This window comes from Eucalyptus grandis, chromosome 11 (genome assembly GCF_016545825.1).
Source record: "Eucalyptus grandis isolate ANBG69807.140 chromosome 11, ASM1654582v1, whole genome shotgun sequence".
Classification (NCBI taxonomy): Eukaryota; Viridiplantae; Streptophyta; class Magnoliopsida; order Myrtales; family Myrtaceae; genus Eucalyptus; species Eucalyptus grandis.
Window position 1 is genome coordinate 39,225,889 of NC_052622.1, and position 25,183 is coordinate 39,251,071.

The window sequence follows — 25,183 nt, forward strand, 5'->3', positions numbered from 1 at the left end:
ACACAGATCTGCAGCCATGTTGCATTAATAAGATATGCCAAACTTATGAGACCATAAAATGCAGATGTATAGTCTCCGACACTTTGCACTAATCAATCTCTCACTTCCCAGATTCTAGTTCATTAGAATCACAATACCAATAACTCAAATTGAAAAATCTCTGACACGTTGCACTGATCATTCTCTCGCTCGATAGATTCCAGCTCATTAGAAACCCAATACCAATAACTCAAATGTGGAAACAATCATCAAAATTGAACTTTCCAGAAATTTTGGATTTCTTAAATCATTTGGACTGCTGACTTAGATCAAGTGAAAAACTGAAAAAAGAAAAATCCAAAAACATTAAGTAACAAAATTATGTCGTACCTTCCAAATAATTGATCCAGTGGTATCTAAAGCCACAACAGATCCATCAACCAAGCAGCAAATAACTGTTGCAGAAGATGATAGTTTAGAAAAATACCACATAAGTTAAGAAAAAGTAGACTAACAATCAAGTGAAGACATTTCGTGGACTACCTAGAGCAGAAGAAGAACACACAGAGAGAGATCCGAATACTGGTGCTTCAAATTCACATAGCCAGAGAACATAAAATGGTACAGCCTGCACATTTCATGTTAACTTCTGGATCAGAATCTCTTAAACATGCTAGGGCCAACAATCGTATGATTAGGCATGTTTATAGTATAGAGAACACTATATCAAATAGCAAAAATTGCAAGCACTGCACCCACAACAGAAGGCATAGCTACAAACTGGCCATTGTAGCAGGGTAAAAAAAATAAAATTCCTAGCCACCACAGGATCATTGCATAAATAACAACACTGGCTACTAGCTTACCTTCTCTTACAAAGGAAGAGCTATTGAAAGACAATGGCCAGCTAAACTCATTCTGTCCCTGTTGCCACTAATTTCCACCATGGGAAAAATATTTTAGAAGTCCTAGACTTTCTGTATGGAGTGCAATTGATTTCCAAACACTTCAAAACGTGCAACCAAATCCTAAACCTTTTGAATTTTGTGCAATCAAATCCTAAAATGGCCATTGGTGATGTCAAATTGTTAGAAAATTGGACCTTTCACCAAATTTAGCATAATTCCAATCCTATCCAAGCACCCAGGGTTTTTGTTGCCCATTGATTATAGGCCTTGACTATGGAAGATAAGAATTAGATATCACATGAAATTGAGGAAACCAAGGTTTGAGTAACAATCTAAATTTGGTCATGAAATTTCAAAATTGAATAACAAACTCAAACAAAATTTCTGCTGACCAACTATAGGTGCCTAAAATCATGCATCAGTTGATCTTGACTATTCATTTTAGTTATTTTATCCTGATTTCATCGATTTGAATTAGAATCTTGATTTTAACATTTGGCGACTCGACTTATCAGTTCAAATTTGTTGATTTGGATTGTTTTACTGAAATTAAACTAGTAAGTCATATTAGTCTATTCAGCTGCGGTATCTAAGAATGGTTAAACATTCATTGATCATCTGTGGTTGAATTTTAGATTTAAGCACTGATTCTAGTTTTACTTTTTAGATCAATCTAAATTTAAAATTGAGCTCTATTTTCAATTAACACTCATAATCAAGCCATACTCAAGCCATACTCTGACTAGACAACAAAAACCCCCAGTTTTCCTATTACACAATAATGGTAGAAACCATGCTTAACTTGGTATAGCAGATGGTTTTCCCATGGCTAGATGCCAAAATGGGGGCATTTGTTGATTGCATTAATTTCAAAAGGTATGAATCAAATGCATTAATTTCAAAAGGTTTAGGACTTGATTGCACTTTTTGAAGCATTTAGGACACTATTGAACCCATTTTTAAGGAACTCATAAAAAAATTTAAAAATTGCAAAATAATTATTTTCTAGTTATACAGGTTTTAAAAAGAAAGAATAAATTCTTTATAAACCTTTCACAAGAAAAAAAAAGAAAAGGTCATGAAAAACATTCTATTTTTAAAAGGAATAATAAAAGAATGCAAAACAGAAAGCCAATTCAATTATTTGGACTAAGAGAAATACCTAAATTGAGTGAAACTTAAAATGAAAAAGATGCTATAATCCATAATTGGATAATTAATTAGCTGCAGAGGTTGAACAACTTTATGAGGTGGATAGAAAAAGATCAGAACTCTAACGAAGGTTCTTCTTAACTTGAATGAAGTTGACTTATAACATGGTCCTCTTACAAAAGACAGTCATATTTCATATTCTAAAAATTTAACATTCTTCCCATGAAAGATGGATGCAAAAACAACTCAAGTTTCAATTAGGACTCTGCATACTGGGGGTGGTGTAAATCTTGATATCAAAGGTTCCAAGATTGGTCCTTTCATTGTATAAAACTAGCCAACCCATCCACAAAAATTATCCTAGTGAGCAAACATCTATGAATTTTTTTTTTTTTTTTTTTTTGGGTCAAAGTTTTATCTATATTTGTTCTGACATAAGCAGGTTGGGATATTTACAATTGGAGGTGGTCTTCAATGGTATTTGGACGTAAAAAGTGGACAATTCAGCATCTGCCATCGAGGTATTCAAACTCCAAGGAAGTAATACGGATAAAAAGTTCATATGTACCTTAATACAAAGAGCTGTTACACGACCACTAGTGGATCCTACATAAAGAGTGTCACGCACCTGCAATGAATCAATTGAATTTTAATTTTCTCAAGGATGGTTTCTGAGCAACTGCATGGTAATTAAGGAAACTTATGATACTGAAAAATGACCTATCAAAGACACGTAAAAACTTTTCACCTGAAAATTCAAGAAAAATCTCAAGCATCAAACATGTCAAATATGACAGTTTAAATCAATTGCACCAATTGTAAAATAAATCACACAAGTCCTTAGGCCATATTTGGTACAAGGAATGGAATGGAATCATGATTGCCTCCTCCAGGTTTTTTCTCTTGTTTAGTAGTATTGTAGAATTGAACAGGGTATTCCCATCAATTGTACCAATTGTAAATAAATCACACAGGGTATTTGCTACAAGGAATGGAATGGAATCATGATTATCTCCTCCAGGCTTTTTCTCTTGTTCAGTCGTATCGTAGAATTGAACAGGGTATTCCCAATGGAAGGCCCATTCTCTCTTTATCAGGAATTGGCAAAGAAGGAAAGTGACTTCCTCTCTAATTTGCCTCACGGCAGACACAAGCACACACATAATCAATTTTCCAGCATATCCATTCTCATTTTTTTTTAAAGGAATATCTGAGATTCTACAGTATCCCCTTTGGATGTCCATATTGTTCTTTTGTCACAGCCAAATGTAGGATTGAAAATATAATTTGATTCCCTTCCGAGTTTTATTTCATTTCTTCCTCCATTCCTTCCCATTCCTCATACTCAAATATTGTAGATGTTTCTCAAACCAATAAAAATATAACATCAGGAAATGCCAGATTCACCTCGTCAATCACAGGTGAACCAAAGATACTCCCACCACAGCTAATATTGAAAAGACATTGATGATTCTTGTAGTCAAGAGCATATAGGTTATGATCGTGAGATCCACACCTGCACAAATCCTTTTTGTGTCATTTGTCTTGAAGCAACATATAGAGCATCAAAATTGATAAAAGAGAATAGGAAAGATGAAAATTTAGGCTACCTAGGATAGTGGAACAGACATTGTAGAAAAAGAGCGTATAATACAGTGAAGAAGCAATAAAAAGGGAGAATAAGTGCCAGCAAAACAACATGGCCTAGAAAGGGAAAGTGAAATCTAAAGTCTAAATATTTTATTTGATAGAAACGTGTCAAACGGTGGGTTTTGAGCGCAAGAAAATATGGGTTGGAGATCGCTATCTTGTGAGTATCCTCTCTATTTTCTGGCTGTTTTGGAAAAAGCAAAGAAAGCAAGCTTTTGAAGTACAGGAGTCTTCAACCTGTAATTTTTCATGAAAGGTGCAAAACTTATGATTTTAGCATAATGGAATTACTAGCAGATGCAAATGCATTGGTTGCTAATATATGCTTTCTCTCGTAATAAAGATCTTTTGAATCTTGACCTCCTTTCGTACAAGGCTTTCCCCATCTAGCACCCTATAGTGAATTTCTCATTATCAATGAAAAGTGAGCTTTCTTGCAATAGCCCCCAAAGAACATGCACACTATTTTCCTTATCTTGCATCAAATCCCCAGTAAGAGGCACAAATTCGGTGGCTTCTGGCATCATCTAGCCCCATTCTAATCTGAACTGCTTCTCCTTAGTTGTGGTGCCATCACAGGCACAGGTGCTCCAAGGATTTATCTTCTCCACATTTGTAGGAATCTCGAAATATAATAGAGAAGGATAAAATTCTTTTAGTTGTTGGATTAGATTTGAATTCAATAATGGGTGTGGGGTTCCTTTCTGACAAAAAAAAACTGGCGCACAGACATTCATCTTAAATGTTGCTTCCCCACTCTCTTATCTCACTCTACTGACCAGGATGCGCTGGTTTCTGACCAGGATGCTCTGGTTTCTAACGTCTTGTGCATCAACACCAGCATTGTACTCAGAATTTCCACCTCAATTTATATTTTAAGGGAGGTTGATGTGGTCTGCACATTCATCTCTCTCTTTATAACCCAAGGTTAAAGGTATTGGAGAAGGACATACTCATCTAGAATTTTGTTAAATGCAGAGCCTTCTCTAGTAAATCTTATTATTTAGCCATCAGAAGTCTCTCTATTGACACCTTCAGACAATTCGTGCTAAAGCCATTTGGCTTCCTAATGTGCCCCTGAACACATCCTTTTTGTGCTGGGCAGCTACTTGGAATATTCTCATTTTCGAGAATCTCTGATAGATGAACAATTAATCAACTCAGTGCACATGGAGAATAGAAATATTGTAGGATCTTCAAGAGAGAGGGAGAGGGAAACAATGAAACTACATCTTTACTAGATAACTGAGCCTGTTTGGTTCAGCTTTCCCAATGGGCTTTGAGCCTCCGAAGCCCCGTGGGAAAAATAAAAAGTTTTTTGGTTCAATTTGTTGAGGCCTCATTGGCCAAATGTTAGCATTTGGAATGCCGAAAGCCCAAAGCTTTGGGCTTTCAACATTTTCTAATATTGCCCTCACTAATAATCATGTTTTCCTTTTTGGCCCTCAAAAAACACCATTTATTGTCTTCTTCCTTGGACTTGCTGGTCAACCGGTGAAGCTCAGCCAGCGGAACTCAGCAACCGGCAGCGAGATCTGGCTGTCGGGAAGCCTCACCTGAGGTTGTGCGACCTCAGGCGTCACGACCCAAGTGCTGCTACCGAAGGTTGAGCGACACAGGCGACGCTGCCTGAGGTTGAGCAACCCATGCGGCTCAACCTCCCCACCACCACCACCAGCTTGAGCCGCCTCCCTCACAATTTTGGCCTCTCTGATGCATCTGCATCTCCTCCTCTGTTTTCCTTTTCATTTTTTTTTTTCCTTTTTCTTTTCACCTCAAAGATGCTTTACAAAATATATACCAAAATGAGTATCCAAACACTCTTGCCTTCACCAAATGCCCATTCATTCAAAGATACTTGAGGAAATGCAAAGCCATTTTCCTAAAGTTGAACCAAGCGGGCCCTTAATAAAAAAGTACATGAGATGGCTTTACTTGTAGAGAATGAGAGACACTAACAAAACCCTAATGTCCTTTATGATCACCTACTTAGATATATATTAACACTCCCCCTCAGGCTAGAGCATCAGGTTGCATATGACAAGAAGAATTTTCTTCCATAGTCTATGACTAAAGCGCTGTGCAAGCCAGACCTTACACTAGATAAGGGATGTAGATAAATAAAATGGATTTGAGACAATGACAATGGTGCAAGCCGGAAACTTACACGACAAACTGAATGTAACCCATATCAACACCAGATTTGACAAAATAGTTGAGGAGACAAGTCAAGATGGGAAAGTTGACACCTTTCTCTACCTAGAATGACAAAATTAACATCGAGATAACCCTGACTCATGAATTGAGGCAAACTGAACCTCATCACCCCACAACTCTCGACTCTGGCTACTCAACAAATGTGTGCTTCACTCTTGAGCTCACAGCTGCCTGGAAACTTGATGGAGGCTTCACTAGTCAATGACGCCCACAATTGATAAGAGTCTCACAATGAATATCATCCACATTATTAGGCATGTTGAGAGTTGACTTGGGGAACTTTTTTAAGATAAGGCACTGCAGATTGGAGAACCAACACACCCCAGAATGCCTTTTTCTTTTCTGGAAATTGGGAAAGACAACAAAATAACAAACCTAAGACCAAAAACAGCAAATGGATGAGAACAGTAGCTTGCTTGTGACGGAGAAGTAGAACCAATAACCACGATTGAGAATGAATACATGACAGAAGGACTAGAGAATAGAGAGGCTCTAGTCTTCACCAGCGATAAGGATCTTGGCATAAAATGGACGAGGCTGCAGTGAATGACCACGACTCCCCCTTGACTACGATGGAGACGGAGAAACCACCGGCTCATGAGAGAGCTCTAAATCTCAGGGACAACTCAAGAGAACGCAACAAACATGAAAAAATGATGCCACTCTTGAAGTGTGGCTGCTCTTGAGGTTGACGAGGTAGAAAACATGATGGCAGAGATGATTTTTTTTCTTTAATAAGATTGCCAGCTAGAAAATAGACAAAGTAAGAAATTTTGGAGTTCATGGTTTTATTATCACCTTTGGTTGCCTAAGATCCCACTCTCTTGGTGGCTCTATTACTATGTAAATATTTTAGAATTTTCAAGAGAGTAGAGAGAATTAATAAAGACTACATCTTTACTAAATGATTGACAAATAGAGAACATAAGATGGCTCTATTTATAGAGCATGAAAGACGGAAACAAAACTCTAATTTCCTTATTTATAACCATCTAATAACTACAACCAAATATACATATATATATACTCAAAATAGAGAACATACGCACCATCAATTCCTTTATCAGGTGATGCTACCAACTGTTCTACAATAATTTCAATCGTTGAATCATTGCCCTGGGCCATGCAAATCTAGGAAATCCTCCATTTGATCTCATATGGTGCATTTTGGAGGGAATATAAGAAGAAGCCACAGCTACTTTCATCTTTATGGTTTTTAGTCTTCTTTGGTTTCGTGTTGCGACTCTTCTTTGCTACAACTCTATTATTTGAGTTTTGAGTTTTCTATTTCTTGTGGGGAAAAGAATAGCTCAAATGCCAAAACTTGACATAAGAGGACACTTAAATGCCAAAAGTAAGAAAAGTGATACTTAAGTGTCACTTTTTTTGAAAAATAGGACACGTGAGTGTCAAGTTCGGCAAACCCTGCTGGAAATTTTACATGGGAATTTTTTTATTAATATTGCTCATCTACGTGACTCGCCAGAGAGCTGATTTAGCAAAGAAACGCCAAAACAACATTGTTTTGCTATTGACGTCGATTATATTATAAATATTAATTAAATTAGATTTAAAACCAAATAAAAAAAAAATGAAAACAGTTGCATAATGATGAGGGCTTAGCCCTCGTTGCCGCCTCCTTGCTGTCGCCAAGAAGGGCCGGTGACGATGGGAGAGGGTTGCTGGATCTGGGGCAGGGCCTTAATCCTCGCCCGGATCTAGGCAAGGGCTACGAGCCCCATCGCTGGTTAGCCAAGGTCGCGGCCCTTGGCCAAGGCCCGACGACCCCAACCGACCCTTCCCCTACCGTCACCAGCCCTTCATAGCAATAGTGGGGAGGCGGCGGTGAGGGCTCAGCCTCCCTCGCCGCCTGCAATCTCCATCTTCCTTTTTTTTTTTTTTTTTAATTAAAAATTTAGTTATAAATTTAATTTAATTAATATTTATATTAATTGTGTAGCCATGTCAGCGTGCAAAACGACATCGTTTTGCACTTGCCTTGCCAGAAAATCGCCATGTCAGTATTTTGGCCGAATTCTCTCGCCGTTAGCACTTAATTAATTCATTTTATTCCGATTTTGGCATTTAAGTGTCACTTTCCTAACATTTAGCACTTAAGTGTCCCCCATGCCAAATTTTGGCACCCCAGATGTCCCAAACTCGTTTATTGTGTTCTGTTTTATATTTTTATACTAGAAAAATGTTTCTTGTAATAATTGTTTTTGCTTACAGAAAAAAGAAAGTGGTACCGTATCGCAGCCTGGCAATAATTCATGGGCAGAATCTCGTATTGGTCACTCTCCCTATGTCCAAGGAATAAACATGCCAAAATACAAGTAAAAGAAAATATTCACTAACAGAAAGAACTGGAATTACCATATCAATTGCCGTCGCCCATCAGCAACTGGCTGTGATTTTACCTATGAAGCAAGGAAAAGGGATCTGGTGAACAAACATAAGTCAAAATAAAGATTATAAGAAGCATATAGAGGGAACATTCAGCAGAAAGGAAATCTCCAAAAAAAAAAAAAAAAGAAAAACAGAAAAGAAAATAGAGCAAATGCTGGATGGAAATTGTGTGCAATTGCCCAGTTAATGGAGTAAGGCTAGGCGTCTTGTTTAACTTTAGTAAAAGACCAGTACAACCAACATGATAAAATGCCTCCTGAATCAATACAAATTCATCAATATCACAGACAGACATTGCACGATACTTGAATTACAAGATAACAGGGGTATCCAACGTTGGACCTCAATCAAAACATAAAACCATATGTATACTCTGTTTTGACAAGACACATTTGTCATTTGTACGAGAGTTTTTCATGCACTATACGCATGCCTGTGATGCAATTTTGTTCACAAGAGCTTTGTGGCATGTTCTCATCCTTTGTCATGACAATGTCAAACCAGCGCATCCCATTGTCAGTATCAAACTAAGTGTAGCTTTTTCTTTGTTTATGCCAAAAACTGATTGGAGTGAATACTGATAAAAAAATAATAAAAGAAAAAGGAGGAAAGACCTGTAGCTAATTTTCTGATTAGAAGCGTAATTTTAATTTTAGAATTTAAGTATTTTCTTCTTTTAATTAGCCTTTACTTAGGCTTTTAGGGTTTGTTAAGTTACTTTAATTGAGTTTCCTTTATTATCGAGTTTTATTTCCTTTTTTACTTACATAAGGATATTATTGTTATATACAATTTATATTCAATATAAATACAATGGGTGTAGGGTTTACGTGATTACGGAAAATACAGCCCTCTCTTTCTTTCTTTTACGTTCTCTTTCTCCTCCTCTCTATTTCTTCTCTCTTCCTTCTTTCTCTCTTTCTACTTGCTGCGGGTTCTCTAATCGTTTTGTGACATGGTATCGGAGCGGGTCTAATTGCACGATTACTTGATCCTATTCTTTGGTTTGAGAGTCCCCTAGGGTTGGTGCACTGACCACCTAAAGCTGTAATTTTGATCGGTTTTTCTTCAAGTTTTGATACATATGAGATCGGAAGATATCAAATTCATCACATTTGGTTTGTGAACATGGATTACAACACTTACTAATTAGCGGATTCAAGAATCGGATATTTATTGATTATGGTTGACCTGTCTTCTTGGTTTCCATCAAGCATATAATTATTTGAATCGAGATTTGTGGTAGATATATTTATAGTGAGATTATCATCATGAGTGATACTACTACGACTCCTACTATGCTATTCTCTTGCTCTTACTCGTTATTGCTATTGCCGCTATTGAGGCTATTCTTTCTTTGCACTACCGTTGCTCCTACTACGCTTCTATTGCGGCTACTTGCTATCAGCGTTGTTGTTACCGCTACTACCACTACCATTGTTCTTTGCTCTTTCACCGCTACTACCACTACCATTGTTTCTTCTTTGCTCAAGCACGCTCCATCTTTGTTACTACCGTTTCTTGCTATTATTATTGCCATCGCTCATCGCTACTACTACCGTTCTTCTTTTGCTACTATCGTTGTTGTTGCTACTGCTACTGCTACTACTACTATTACCGTTGTTCTTTTCAGCCGCTACCACTACTACCGATTCGCTTTACTATTTTTCGCACGCTTGCTCTTACTACCGTTCTTCGCTACTATTGTCGCTCGTTGTTCCTACTACTACCGTTACTCCTACTACTGCTGCCATTGCGGCTACTGCTACCTACTACTACCGTTGCTCCTACACGCCATTGCGGCTCCGCTACCGTTGTTCTTTCTTTGCCTACTGCCGCTACTACCACTACCGTTATTCTTCTGCCGGCTCACGCTCTCTGCTACTACTACTACTACCGTTCTTCGCTATTATTCTTTGCTACTACTACTACTACCGTTCTTTGCTATTATTGCCGCTCGCACTACTAAGATTCTTGCTATTATTGCCGGCCTCTTGCTACTACCGTTCTTTCAACCTCACGGTGCTACGCCACTACCAGATTACCGCTACTCACGCGGTTGCTACCTGTTATTCTTCTTCTGCTGCTACTACTATCGTTAACGCTATAAGGTGTCAAAATGAATACTTAACCCATTTATAGACCCATTTATAGTAAATGGGTCGTTAATGGTGTCAAGTGCACCCATAATGGGTTTTAAAAGTAAAAAGCTTAAATAAATGGGTTTTAAATGGGTCTGTTCTCAGACCCATTTATGACCCACTTATCAACCCACTAAAGCGAACCCATTTACTCTCCCTCTTCGACGTCTTCGTTTTCTCGCTTTCCCTCATCCATCGTACGACGTACTGCAAGTCGCGACTCAGAGGCCGAGAGCTCGCCGGTGAATTCCTGTCTTTTTCCGAGCACTCCTTCTCCTTCCGCCATCAGTCGCCGCAGCCACCGCCGTCATCGCCGTCTTCGCCGTCCGCGGAAAGCGATTGCGCTTTGATTGGGCGAATCTGCGGTCTTTTTTAGATCTCCGTCGCTCTCGTCCGGCGCAGTTCGGCCACAAACCTAAGCCGTTTTCGTAACAGCCGGGTAAGTAATCGTGTCGCGGGCACGCCCTTCTCGCTTGTCTCGTTTCTGGGTTTGGCCTCTTCTTTGGTGGCAAGCTGATCGGGGCATGGGGCTTGCTGGGTTTTTCTATGGGATTGAGTTGCGATGTGGGTCATTCCGATTGGTTAACCTCGATTGGGGCTCCAAAGGTTCTTATTCTTCGGGTGAAACAATGGGTCTTTCATTACCAATAAAATGCAGCTTAACCTCAATCACGGGCTCCGTAGATACGTGTTCTTCATTTGAAAGCCAAGAAATTGAATCATGGAACTCGTGACTGTTGCTAGGCGGATGGTAGCTAGGGCCAAAGTGATTCATTCATGTTGTTTCGTCTGTTTGTTCTTGTGATCTTTACAATAAGAACAGTGTTCTTGAAATTGTGCGCATGTATTTTTCAAAAGGACCTACGTGAAATAGAAAAATTATTACTTGATTCCCTGGTCTTGTTATGAAAGTGTCTGCATTGCTTGGTGTATTCGGCTTTTTAATGTTCATGATTTTTATGTTATCCTAGAGGTTTTGCTTAGAGATGAGTCTTTTGCAGCATCTTCACCATCTGTGTGCAGGCTTGGTCTCTCAGACTATTTGTAGGGTTTGTGTGTTTCAGAGTGAGAGTATAGATTTTATGGGGTAACTATAGTTTACAGGTGAGTGGGTATGTGCAATAAAATTGGTTCGCTATATAAGTTCCTGTTCATTTGGAGATAGAAATAGAGATATTGGTGATGTCACAATTAAACTGTTAAAGTGATGTTTGGGGTTTGAGTGACATTTCTTTGCAAGTGCTTGTAAATTTGGAACAGCTAAAATCTTGATTATGTTTGACGAGTATCTTTTTTGGAGAACATGAAGATAAGATTTTGCTTATAAATCATCGTTACTTCTGCATTTGACACTTTCTTCGAATGAATGCCAGGACGAGGAAGAGGCAGAGGCGGATACCAATCCGAGGGCCTAAGGGGACGCCTGGGTGGTCAGAGTTTGGGCAGGGGAAGCAACCTGGATAATGACTACAGCCGTCCGAGGGGCAATGGCTCCTACTTCCATGGTTCGCAATGAGTTATTCGTTCGACCTTTTCGAACCGTTATAGCTGTGGCCAAAGGCTCGTTAGGTTGCTATGGGTGATTCCATGTACGATGGTTTCCTGAAGTCGTGGTCTATGCTTCTTGAGGTGTGTTTCTTCCTTTTTGGCATGATTAGATTGTTAAGACCTTTTTCACCTTTTGGCCCTTGCGGAGAGCTTAGATGAGCCTTTCCCCTTGAATGGTTTTGTGATGCAATTCAAGCGGGAGTTTTGGGCGCCATCGAGCCTTTACACTGTGAGGGCTGGTGAATTAGGTTCTATATTGGAAAGTTTGTAACTGTTCGACGGTTTTCTGTTATCTTTTGTTCAACGGTATAATTCCTACCTTTGCTGTGTATATAACCTGTTTATGCTACCTGCTTCGAGTTGGGTTTATACGAAATCAGCTGCAGGGTGTTTACTTTCTCTGTTTTTATTATGATGTTTTAGGTGCTTTCCTCCCTGTTTTATCTACTATTTGCGAGAGATATTACAAAGTCACAGCAGAAGCATTACGAGTTTGTGGGGAGCTTGTTTGTGTTGTTCGCCCAAATATTGAGGTGGGGCTTATCTTATGATTTAAGATTTATTAGTTGACATGTCAAGACATAGCGAGGATCAAGGAGAATATTCAACTACCGAACGATCCAAGAGAGTTACATCCTTAGTTCATGAGGATGAGGAAGATATCTCTACTTCCTCTAAGCGTTCAAGAAAACACACTTCGATTGTATGGTCGAATTCGAAAAATTCACGAGATGGTGATGGCATGAGTAAGGCTAAATGTAAATGGTGTGAAGTAACTTATATGGCTAGCCATGGGACAAAAAAAATTTGTTGCGTCATTTAAATACTTGTCCCAACCGAGAGGTTAATGTTGATGGTTCTGTGGTACAATTTGACCAAGGGGTGTTTAGAGATATGCTTGCAAGAGCGATAATCAAACACAATTATACATACTCTTTTGTAGAGCATGAGGCAACAAGAGAATTGTTTAGTTACCTCAACCCTAATGTGAAGCACATATCAAGGAATACAAAGAAGAAGTGATGTGCTAAAAGTTTATGAGAAAGAGAAGGGAATTTTGAAATCCAAATTATTGTCTCTTTCGAGCCGAATATGTTTGACTTCTGACCTATGGACTTCTATTACTACGGATCATTATATGACTGTCACTGCTCATTATATTGATGATGATTGGGAATTGCAATCAAAAGTCTTGTGTTTCTCCTATGTGCCACCTCCATATAGTGGTGTCATACTTTTAGAAAAATTGCTGTCTTTGTTGAGAGAATGGGGCATTGAGAAAGATCTTCGTATCACTTTAGATAATGCATCATACAATGACAGTATGATTGATATTTGGAGAAATACACCTTCTGTGAGATCTTCTTTGTTATGTGATGGACAATTTTTTCATGTGCGTTGTGGTGCGCATGTTTTAAATCTAATTGTACAGGAAGGTTTAAAGGTTATTGATGGATCCTTACATAATATTAGAGAAGCTGTCAAGTATGTGAGGGCTACACAAGGGAGGAGAGTTAAATTTGCGAGAATGTATATTGCGGTCGTGCTTAAAGACCGGTAAAAGGTACGTCAAGATGTGGCCACCAGATGGAATTCTACATACCTAATGCTTGAGGGTGCCCTTTTCTTTGAATGTGCATTTTCGCATTTGAAGTTAATTGACTGTAACTTTGTCACATGTCCATCTTCTGAAGATTGGGTCAGAGGAAAGAAAATTGCTTTGTTGTTAAAACCCTTTTATGATATTTCTACTCTATTCTCACGGAGTTAGATATCCCACGGCAAATTTATATTTTTATGGAGTATGGCGATTCAACTTCGTTTAATACGGGCAAGGGATCTCTTTTGAGGATGAGGCTATTAGTTCTATGGCTAGGGCAATGCTCAAAAGTTTGAAAAATATTGGAAGTGTTATAGTGTTGTCTTATCATTTCTTTGTTATATTGGATCCTCGTTATAAGTTACACTTCTTGGAGTTTTGTTACTCAAAGTTGGATATGGATGATCATGTAGAATTTATGCGGGGCATTAGAAAAACTCTATACACTTTTTGATGAATATGTAACCTCCATGTCTAGAGATGATCGCTCTACTTCTTCAACAAGTCGAGGTAACATTTCAGTTGAGGGCATCGATGAGAACATTGGGGATGACATTGATGAGTATGATGCATTTGAGAGTGAACACTTTGGATCACAATCTACTAAGTCACAATTGGATTTGTATTTAGAGGAGAATAGGCTTGACGGAAAGAAGTTCCCCGGATCTCAATGTCCTTGATTATTGGAAGACTCATTCTCATCGATATCCCGAGTTATCCCTTATGGCACGTGATATATTGAGCATTCCTATCACTACCGTTGCCTCGAATCAGCCTTTAGCATTGGAGGACGTATTTTAAATAAATATCGCAGATTCCTTTCCGAAGCGTAAAGAGGCCGATTTGTGCACTAGAAATTGGTTATTTGGAGTTCTACCTGAGGAAGATTTGGATGAAGAGTCTCTCATCATTGACTTTCAAGACTATTTGCATTAGGTACTTTTTTTCATCTCATTCTTTTTGTTTGCTCATATGATTTCATACACTTGTCTTTATAATGATGTATTCTTTTCGGGTTCTAGACTAGTGTTGGGTCTTAATTTGAAATTCCTTTTACTCGGGTATCAAGTTGATACTAATGCCTTTTTGTCAATGCTGGCGCTTCAACCTATTCCGAAGATGGAATCGGTGCCTACCATTGTTGTGGGGCTTCCTTTTTTCCTCTTTTACCCCAAATTGACGGTCAAAGACGATTGGATTGGTGGATTTTTTGTTACGTGAGTAATGTTCATGGGGCGGTTTGTGGTGATTGCGAGTTGGTCTCGATTCTTGTTTCTTTCTTTTGCATTTTCATTGGCTGATTGGTGGGCTTTTCTCGTTTTGCGAGATACTAAGCGGAACGGCCGTATGGACAAAGAAATTTACAATCAGCTGGTTCAAGGCTGAAGAAGAAGGGTATGACGTGAGCAAGTTCCACAAGACTCCACATAGCAGCAGTCCACCGGAAGAAGAAGGACCCAAGGACACCAAAGGCGTTTGGTGGATCAAGTCCATTCTAGGAAGATAGGGGGAACTCGATTTCACAGCCAGCTTGATGAAGATGATGCAGCAAAGGCTTCATGGAGTTCTGAGTACATATGAGTTTTCATAAATAATCAGCATATGATGTACCCCTTTGTTTTAAGTTAGATTGAAATCTTTTAGTCTCGAGACTACCATGCGTTTGTTTTGTTTGATGTATATTTTGCTTCGCTGTGTGCGGATATTGTATCAATGATGAGAGATTGGCAATGAATAGGAGCTGTTCAATTATGAGATCATTTTGGGATTCCTTTCTGCTTGACGGAGTGTGGGTCGTGGCAAATTTCAATACTTGTGACCTCTTAAAATTAGTCTAGGCATAAAGGTGGCACTTTGTAGAGAATGTTGCATCAAAGTTATTTGTTCAATGCTCTGACAAAGGGCTCATGAAGATCTATAGACACTTGCTCAACTATCAAAGTACTGCACTAATATTCCTTAAATTCTTACATCCATTGAGACACATTCCATCTATAAAAAAAAAATTCCTTAGAAAAATCAGTCACTTGGCCAATTGGAAAAATGATACTAGAGAAGGATAGATTAGTTTCTCTTTTTTCCATTGCTTTATTTTGGCCTCATAGTAAAATGAACAAATGCTTGTAAAGTAGAAAGAAAGCAACTTAGCTGTTCTTTTAACGTATGTTGGAACCCTTATGAAAATACTTACATAATTTGCTCGATCATATTGCAAAATATATATATATCCTCTAGAGCTCGTCGAGCGAGCTCGAGGCTCGCTTATGGCCAATTGCCGGCCGTTGTCGTGGCCCAGCGGCCGGCCAAAGAAGAAGAAGAAGAAAAAGAAAAAAAGTTATATTTAAAAAATAAAAAAATTAAAATTTTATTTTTTTTAAAAAAATAAATAAATAAAATTCGATTTTTTAAAATAATTATTTTAAAAGTTATAAAAATTGTCCATTAAATTTGTGTTGTATAAAATTATTTTAGCAATACCATTTATATATATATATAAAATAAATTAAGTTTAGTTAAATGGGTCGGGTATGGGTCGGGTATGGGTCGGGGGTATGGGTCAAATTTTTGCATTGCAATAAACGGGTCATAAACGGGTTAAATGGGTCGATTTGGGTCGGACCATTTATGACCCGACCCAAACCCGACCCGACCCACCCATTTAACGGGTCTAGTCTAGTCGCTAATACTACGCAACTACTACAACTACTACTACGATTCGATTGGGCTCTACTATCTATAGGAAGAAACAAACTAAGAGGCTGAATATCGTGCTGACACATACTGTGGCCAAATTGTTGTGGTTGAAATCTCTTCTCTAGGAGCTTGGATTTTCGATTAATCAACCTATTGATATGATGTGAAGTAGAAGCTGGTTGCTACTTTCTTATGTTGCCTCTAGAGATCAGTTTGCTGATATGTTTACCAAAGCATTATTTCGTCTTACTTTGGTTGTTCCAAGTCGGGGCATAGGTAGGCGACCTATATGCTCCAAATTTGAGGGGAGTGTTAAGTTACTTTAATTGAGTTTCCTTTATTATCGAGTTTTATTTCCTTTTTACTTACATAAGGATATTATTGTTATATACAATTTATATTCAATATAAATACAATGGGTGTAGGGTTTCGTGATTACTGAGAAAATACAGCCCTCTCTTTCTTTCTTTTACGTTCTCTTTCTCCTCCTCTCTATTTCTTCTCTCTTCCTTCTTTCTCTCTTTCTACTTGCTGCGGGTTCTCTAATCAGTTTTGTGACGGGTTCATGAGTGGTCATGTGGAAGTCCTGCAGCTTTTAATGAGCTCCACTGGTTGAGATTAGAAATTATTATGTTAGATCAAGGGTTAACATTGTCTTACATCTGTAACCCTAGCATAAATAGGCCTTTATGTCACTTTGCCATTGGTTTTTCTGATTCAATAAAAATCCAGAAACCACCCTAAAATATCTTTCTTTATTCCAGATTCAATTCATCTCGATTCTAGCCATCATTATTTTTTTCTTTTTTTGGTTGTCTACTCTCTGTTCTTTTGCTCAGTATTAAAATTGATGCAGGGAAAACCCTAACAAGGGAGCCTGATACCATTTTCACAAAGTGGGAAAAGTAAAGTGCAGCAGAAGAACCAAAAAGAGGGCTACAATAGAATCATTCTCCCATTTGGAAAGAATCAAGCTCGAAATGAGAAACTTGGACTACTTCAGGTAAATCTATAACTGTCTCCTTCAGCATATATCTGTAACCATCTCCTCCTCAAGAAATCGATGTGCTTGTAATAGCCAAAATTATGCAACCATTTTAGTAGGAACTTTCTAGGCATGTTACCCTTCCGGGTCAGCATCATTTTCCCCTTATTTAGGTCCATTAGAAAGTCATTCGATGTCTCAATTTTGGACAAAGAAGACATTTACCATAGACGTATGTTAGCAGCCATGCTGGAATTGTAGACTAAGGAAGAGACTCGATGCATGTCATGAAGTGAATTTAATCTAGTAAATACGTAAGCAGCCAATTTACATTTATGTTTTAGCAAAAAAGATGAGGTACTCTCTCTCTCTGAAGCATGTGATTAAGTTCACTTTACCAAGGGTGAATCTCTCCCTAAAGCAAGTAATTGTGGCACTTCATGAAGGATAGAGATCACTAATGGAGGCAATGCAATCTAGTTAGGAGAATATGAGAATCTAAGAATGCTCATGCAGTATACTACTGATGCTTTCTTTGTAAAGAGAAGGACAGACAGTAAATCATCTGCTCCTGTCACATAGCTGGTCTGGTAGTCACTGTTTTACTTCTTTTCTTTGTTGGGGACCAACTAGATTTACAGAGAATGTTGTGGAATTTACTGCAGATGGCAAGAATTGGAACTTGGAAGCTGAAGAAGAAAGTTATTTACCAGGATTCTCTCACCATCTTTTGGCTCCCATGCAAAGAAAATTATAGCTTTTGAAAGACTTAAAAAGAGTCGGTCTGTTTGACAGATGCATGAAGTTTAGATCTCTCTTTTGTATATTGAGAGACATTAATTCTCTTAACATGTCCTACTAGACATTGTAGATGTGATTGCTTGTATCTTCAGCTTGTATCTTCTCTGAGAGTTATCCCCTTGGTGCCTTCTAGTGAAGCTTTCTTACTAATCAGGGAAGGAGAAACTGATTGTACTTCTTCCACAGATTGCATATGCAGGCAACTATGTTGAAGCCACTTAAAGCAGTTATAGGTAATGCCAATTACATGAGATCTGCTAATCCTAAAAAGGATTCACAGTGTTGTGCTTCATCAAAAATTGCACTCATGTGAGCCTTCAATGGTGACTGCTATCCATCAATTAGTAAATCAATAGAAAACGATACAAGTATAAAACTGCCGTACCTCACCACCAGTTTGAAAAGTCCAACAGATTTTACCATTTGAGAAATCAATGAAATAAATTTTCCCATCATAACATCCAACTACAACCTGAAATGACAAAATAGAATCAATCGTTGTGTCTATAAATCAGGTCTTCACAGGACACGAAGGCAGATTATGCATGCAAAACTAAGGACAGACCTGAGAAAAGTCACTTGTAACAGCAGCTGAACATTCAATTCTTCCATCTAGTTTAATCTCCCACAGAACATGACCACTAAATGATTCGTGTTAGAATCAATACTCAGAAAAATAACAGTCCATTAACAATGGATCAAAGAATTAAATCGCACATCATTATGATAATGCATGTTCGAAGAGGACTTGAGGCCATCTAATCATTTATCTTCTTCTCTCCTAATCTTCTAACTGGCCAGCCTAAAGCAGTTTTTGATTGGGCTTCGGGTTATCACTTCCCATAAAAATGGACACAAGATCAACTGGCTATTCATCCCATACATCATGGCTACAATATCAATTATGAAAAGGAAACAAACACGAGATTATAATTGAATATCATTTCTTTGATGTTGGCACAATTGGAACACAGGAAAGAGTAGCTGAGATAGATCACTTCATCACGGTACCAGATATTTCTACATTAACTAATTGACATCGCTTTTTAGTTAAAAATAACAGTTTTCACATTGTATTAGTATATTATTAAAGAATGAAAGGGAGCATGAAGTAACTTCATTAAAGTGTTTGGATAATTCAGAAGTAGCTGAAAATAAAATATTTGCATACCTTTTTGCATCAACACGGACAAATCTTTGTGAATGAGAGCCAATAAACACACAGATCTCTTGATCATGGACCACAAGCAGTGGTGATGCATCAACGCAGGACTCCATGGGAACTTTCCATAATTCATGCATCATACCTTTTAAGTCTCTTGAGAAATCCAATTGCAAACTCTGTTGATCCACATCTTTCACACTGTTTTTGTCTTCATACATAACCCTATTGCACCGGCTTAAGGAACATGGCCCTAACAATGACACAGATTTCCAGAGACCCTCAGAAGTAAGATAAACTTCAGAGCTGAACTTCAACCGCTTTGATGTAAGCTCGTCATTCTTGGAGTCCTGTGAGATGGTCCTCATCGATCTCCTCTCCCGCCCAAGGCCATCAAGCTGGAATGAATTTACCTTATCTACATGGGAGCTTTTCCTCTCACTAGCTTCAGAATTCATTCCCAAAGCATTGCTTACATTGAGATCCATGCTTCCTAATCCTTGCTTTTCTAGAAGGACAATCTGTAACTTAGATGGAGTAGGGAAATCATAAAGTGACTTCATGCTAATCCCAAGATTATGAGAAACATGAGCTGCAGCAATAGAATTACCGCCTAAGGAAAAGAAATTGTCATCATCAGAGACCTCTTCAATCATCAAAGCATCACAAAAGGCCTGACAAAAATATGGTGCAGGTTATGTTTCTGCATTGAGCAATTATATCAGTCAAAAAAAATTTCTGTAGGAGAGGTCAAAGAAAACCTTTTTTATAACTTCCAAGACATTGCTACTGCCGTCAGTGTCAATATTATCTTTGGAATGCATCAAAACTGAAGCAGACAGAAACTCATAATCCACTTTTCCACTCGAAGTCCTGGGAAATGATTCTAGAAAGATGAAATGGTGTGGAACCATTGCATAGGGAAGCTTCTCAACCATCCAATGTCTAATCGATCTGGATACTTCACTGGGTCTTTTCTTTTCATTCAACAATAGAAATGCTTCAAGCTGCCCAAGTTCCTCTGGACCTATACGACAAACCACAGCAGCATCAAGAACAGATTCATGTTGTCTAAGCATACTTTCAATTTCCCCCAGAGCTATTCGCTGACCATTAATCTTCACAATATGATCTTTCCGCCCAAGAAAAACATAGTCGCCGCTCGCTAGCTGCCTTGCAAAATCACCAGTCCTGATGAATAATTGTCTTTGATATTCTTCATCAGATTGGTAATGGGATGAGTTGTGGGGTAATTCCACATAATCTAAAGAGTCTGCAGATGGTTCTGACATGTATCCACTTAAAATGCAGACACCACCAACATATATCTCTCCATGATTCAATTCATCATCTTCACCAACAAGCACAACTTCACAATTAGAAATAGGAAGGCCAATTGGAACATTGGATAATTTCTCTGCTTCCAACATCATCGGCAATCTTTTGCAATCAAAATATGTACAATCACCAGCCACCTTCAAGAAAAGTCAAATGCATTTACTAAAATATTGAAGTAATTGGTTTTAAGAAAATAGCAGTGCTGCACGCTGACGCAGACTGTCAAAGTTTTAGCTGGCAAAGTGAGACAAAATAAAATTTATGAAGCAAAGTGGTATAGAAGACACTTCTTGGAGCAACTCTTTTTCTTTTTTTTTTTCTTTTTTTCCTTTTAAATTTAACTATGGTTTAAAACTGCACATGCAGCACGTCAAGATCCTTTCACAGTGAACAGTATGAAAAGAGCTATCTTGCTTCTCAAGTGTCATGTCACAGAATAGTGCTGCTTCTGATGGGAGAACAAAATGGAAAATGCATAACAAAAAGCAGTGCAAAAGTAGCATTGCTATTTTTAGGCTTCCACTGGGAAAAAGGAAAAGAGAAAAGGTAATCATTAAATCATTCTATTAAGAAAGTAGAGATGTAAAGATGCACAAATTGTGAAAATACCATGATATGAAAATCATGAGGTGAGACTCATAGGAGGTATACACTGTAATTCTTTTGCAAAACCAATCTCATCTTCTAAATGTGTTCCACAAACCAATTAAAATTACCATTTCCAGACACCATATGGAAGCACCAAAGAACTTAACCCACAGGTAGTTTAAAGCTGTTGAGATTGATTTTGAGCAAAAAGAGAAAGCGTGAACATTGATTCCAGACCTCAGTACTTCCATACAAATTCAATATAGTGGTCTTGGGTAATAATCCGGCAAGTTCCTTCCACAATGATACAGAAAATTCTTCACCACTGAGCACCAATAACTCCAATGAGTGGGGGACTCGCGTGTTCTGTCGACTTAGCATGGCAGGAACGATTGCCTTCATCAATGATGGAACAGCAGTTAGCCTGCTGATGTGATATGCCTGCAGAATCATTCACAAAAATGGCGATTAAATCTTACTAAACAGTGAAAGAATACAGATTTGGACCATTCTGACAATATACCATACTTATTAAGAATACATCAAAAGATAAGAAACTTGGGCATGCTCACTGCCATATATTGTCCTGATATAGTGAAATAAATTCTGTACTCCCACCAGAAAGAAAGGTTAATATTATCAAAAAAAATATCCATCAGTATTATTAAAATTGTACACAAATAAAAAAAACCTACAATAGAACTAAATATTAGTCACTAAATATGAGAATACTTGCAAAGGAATTATCCTAAGTCAGCAATACATTTCTTGTAACTCAGTCAGTAATACGTCTTAGTTTAACAAAAATGAACATTCCATTCACAATCAAGCTATTACCCGTGAGTTTCACATTATTTAATTTTGAAAATCCTAGTGAGATTCAGTGAAGTTCAATTAGATCAATGAAAGTTATATAATTTTCAGCACATTGGACTTTTCCTTTTACATTTTGGCCCCCTATTGTTGTATTTCTGGATCCATCCCTGCCATTGGGGTAATCCCACACTTGGAAGAAGTTGAAAAGGAATTACATATATGTATGCATGCATGTATGTGTGTGTGCATGTGTGTAGAACAATCCATTCTTTGCCACTGTAGTAAATTGGGTAGAAAATCTGATTTCTTTCTGACTTAGCCTAAAAGGATTTCCTGACTGAAAGTATTTTAAAGATACAATGGAAACTCACAAACTAATTGAGATGCCAGTAAGTAATATGTCACAAAAACAAAAGAAAAAATAAGTAGAATATCATGTACAAACTTAATAAATTAGATCAGAAATGCCACACTTGGTTTAGTAATCAATTCATGCAATTCATAACCATGTAGAACAAAAAAACCAGAAAGAAATATTTTACAGCCAGAAGTCACACGCTTGGTAATGAGGAAAGGATAGAAGAAAAATCCCAAGGCAAAGCACCATATTAAATAGAAATGAGATACTAAATAAGTACCTCATACCTCAAGAAAATCAGCAACAACTAGAGCATCGTGCTTTAGCTTGTCGAGTGGAGGAACAACCAATGTACAAGCACAAAGAATAGAAACTAAAAATTCCTGCAGGTGGTCAACAAAGCTTATTGATGTCTTGAACAGCAGAAGTTCTTTTCCATGCAAAGGATACAGTCTTTGCATCCAAGAAAAACGATTTAAGAGACCTACAAGAGAGAGAAAAGGCATGATCACTCTTCACAGAGTAATCCAATAGCAGAACAACTTCAAAAATGAAAAAAGTGGTCAGCATGATAATTCCTTTACAAGTACCACAAAGAATGCTTCTCTTACTAGATGGAAGCCACAATATTACTTGCAAAAACATCACCTACATATAAAAACAACAAATAGAAGGTAAGAGAAAAGAAGCCTTGTACACACAATTCAACCGTGAAGTGGATAATTACTTCTCCAAGGTTGATGTGAAGGCCATCTACTCCTTGTAGATTCCACGTTTCTCAGTTTCTTCATGGAGTAAGATTTTAGCAAAGTCTATAGCCATGATGTTCTCTCCCTATTGAGAAGTTTGAAGGACTGAAAGTATGTAAACCACTGAGTTTTAAGCAGTTGTTTGCTTTCCGATTGTGTGGTGTGGTATTTAAGAAACTACAGGTGTGATGTTCTGTCAAGAAACTTTAATCAAACTTTTCTCATGATGCTTCATCAGATTTTCCAATAGTCTTCCATCATCTTGCAACCCAAGTATCCAATCACTCTTAATAGGTACTGCTAGTACCTTTAGACTTGCTTTTCATTCTATTAGAGCTTTCCTAGCCTCTGTTTTATGGTGAAAGGCTGGTGGTCTGGGGCAAAAAAAGTAGGTGGCTCGCTGCTGCTGGAATTGCAATACTTTGGCCTTCCTCCTCAATAGAAAATTTTAATGATTGGAGGACATACGCCCACAAAGAAGAATAAAAATAATATCACACAAAGGGAAAAGTCTCTTTCTCCCATGAAGAATCTCTAACCTTGTGCTGCTCTACCAATATGGTGTCTTCCTATGCCTATTCCATCACCATGCACGAAAATCATGAGTGGTTAAAAAGTTCGACCAAAAAGCTTAAGCTATTAAATGAAAGCATAATTCAATATTTAACTGTCGTAATAATCTCCCTCGTGCATAGGTTGGGTTTGGCCTAAGGCTCTTGATTCACAAAATATATAATTGAGGAGACAAATAAATGGCCTAGAAAGGTTTAAACTCAGATTTCACTGCTCTGAAATCAAGAAGAATTTCTGTGGGATCACTACCAATTATTCTAAAAACTTAAGCCGGTAGGAAAGAAGTCAATTACACACATATAACATATTATATATTAGTTCCAAGCCTTCAACAATCACTTCTTTGAAGCAGCATACTCAATGAGTTCAAATCTGTTTAGTTGAATGTGGCCGGTAGACAGTATACTGCCAACAATAATATGATAGGTGGACTATGAAACCTGAATAATGTAGCCAAACTTATGCCAAAACTGAACCCTTTAGGGATATTAAGTCCGCATTGCAAGAAGGTGAAGACATTGAAAGATATGTCACCCTTAGGATACATGGACAGAACTTAGAGAGTGCACTTGATGTTCTTGTGCATGGTAGAGGTAGATCAAAAGTTATGGGAAGCTCAAATATGATGACAAAGAATTTAAAGGACATACAGCTGGAGCTAAAAAGGCATTGTAGTGGAAGAATCACAGAATTACAATTCTTATTGCCCACCCAACCAGGATGAATACTTTGTTCCCATTCACATCGGAGCTTAGTCTAGCCAAGTCAATGAGGCATATAAACTATAATCAAATCTCACAAAGAGAAAGCAATTGCAAGACAGAATCCCAGTATACTGCTCTTTGATGCTCTTCTTCCAATGTTTCTAGTTGGCAACAACTCTAGAAAGCTAAAGTTCCATAAAAAACAGCAGTCTTGCCTGGAAAGTCATTTTCGGTTTCAATCTAGAAAATGACAAGACATTTTGAGAAGTGCCTAATTCCTTTGGAAAGGCTTTCATCGGCCTTTGGTACCTACATATTTTCAATTCCCAATTCCCCTAGTTCGAAGGAAGAGTAAAGACTTGAAGCTGCTTGAGAATTCGCTTCAAAAGGCTCTATGTCTGGTTAGCAGGTGAGGGCAGCATTGTTGTTCCTAGTTTGTGTTAGCGAGCCTACTGAGCTGAGGCAGCCCACAAGGCCTGCATGGCGCAGCAGCCCAACCCCAATGCCAGGGTAGGAACTTTTAGGAGCTGGTCACTGAGGTTGATAAACTCAGAGTGCCTACTGTACTTGTTCCCCTATCCATCCCTCTCTATGTAGGGAAGAGAATGGTGTATTAGGGAACTCCAAATCAGCCTTCTCTTGACTTTTTTCTTGTATGCTTGGGAAACTCGTGCCTAAGTGTTTAAGGTCATTAAGTGCCTTCAGACAAGCACTTTCAAGCTCTCGAAGACTATAGGAAGTGCCGTGCTCTCTCTTACGCGATATAGTGATTTAAGTAGAAGAGAGAATACTGTCTTTCTACTCGTAGTTC

General features: G+C 38.1%; 1 protein-coding gene across 2 annotated transcripts in view; it reads right to left on the reverse strand.

The window, feature by feature from the left end:
• LOC104441256 (putative acyl-activating enzyme 19) overlaps positions 1–25,183 on the reverse strand; it is a 32,124-nt gene that overhangs the window by 4,430 nt on the left and 2,511 nt on the right. For both annotated transcript variants that reach the window (XR_005547517.1, XM_039304498.1), the window contains exons 3-13: positions 22,634–22,830; positions 21,410–21,613; positions 20,008–20,721; positions 19,256–19,920; positions 18,650–18,725; positions 18,470–18,556; positions 8,283–8,326; positions 3,447–3,555; positions 2,608–2,667; positions 523–607; positions 370–434 (exon numbers count right to left, since the gene is read on the reverse strand). Coding sequence is in view for 1 of the 2 variants with exons in the window: in XM_039304498.1 (XP_039160432.1) it covers positions 370–434; positions 523–607; positions 2,608–2,667; positions 3,447–3,555; positions 8,283–8,326; positions 18,470–18,556; positions 18,650–18,725; positions 19,256–19,920; positions 20,008–20,721; positions 21,410–21,613; positions 22,634–22,830 (2,306 nt within the window). In the remaining variant the exon portion in view is untranslated. The remainder of the gene's footprint in view (positions 1–369; positions 435–522; positions 608–2,607; positions 2,668–3,446; positions 3,556–8,282; positions 8,327–18,469; positions 18,557–18,649; positions 18,726–19,255; positions 19,921–20,007; positions 20,722–21,409; positions 21,614–22,633; positions 22,831–25,183) is intronic.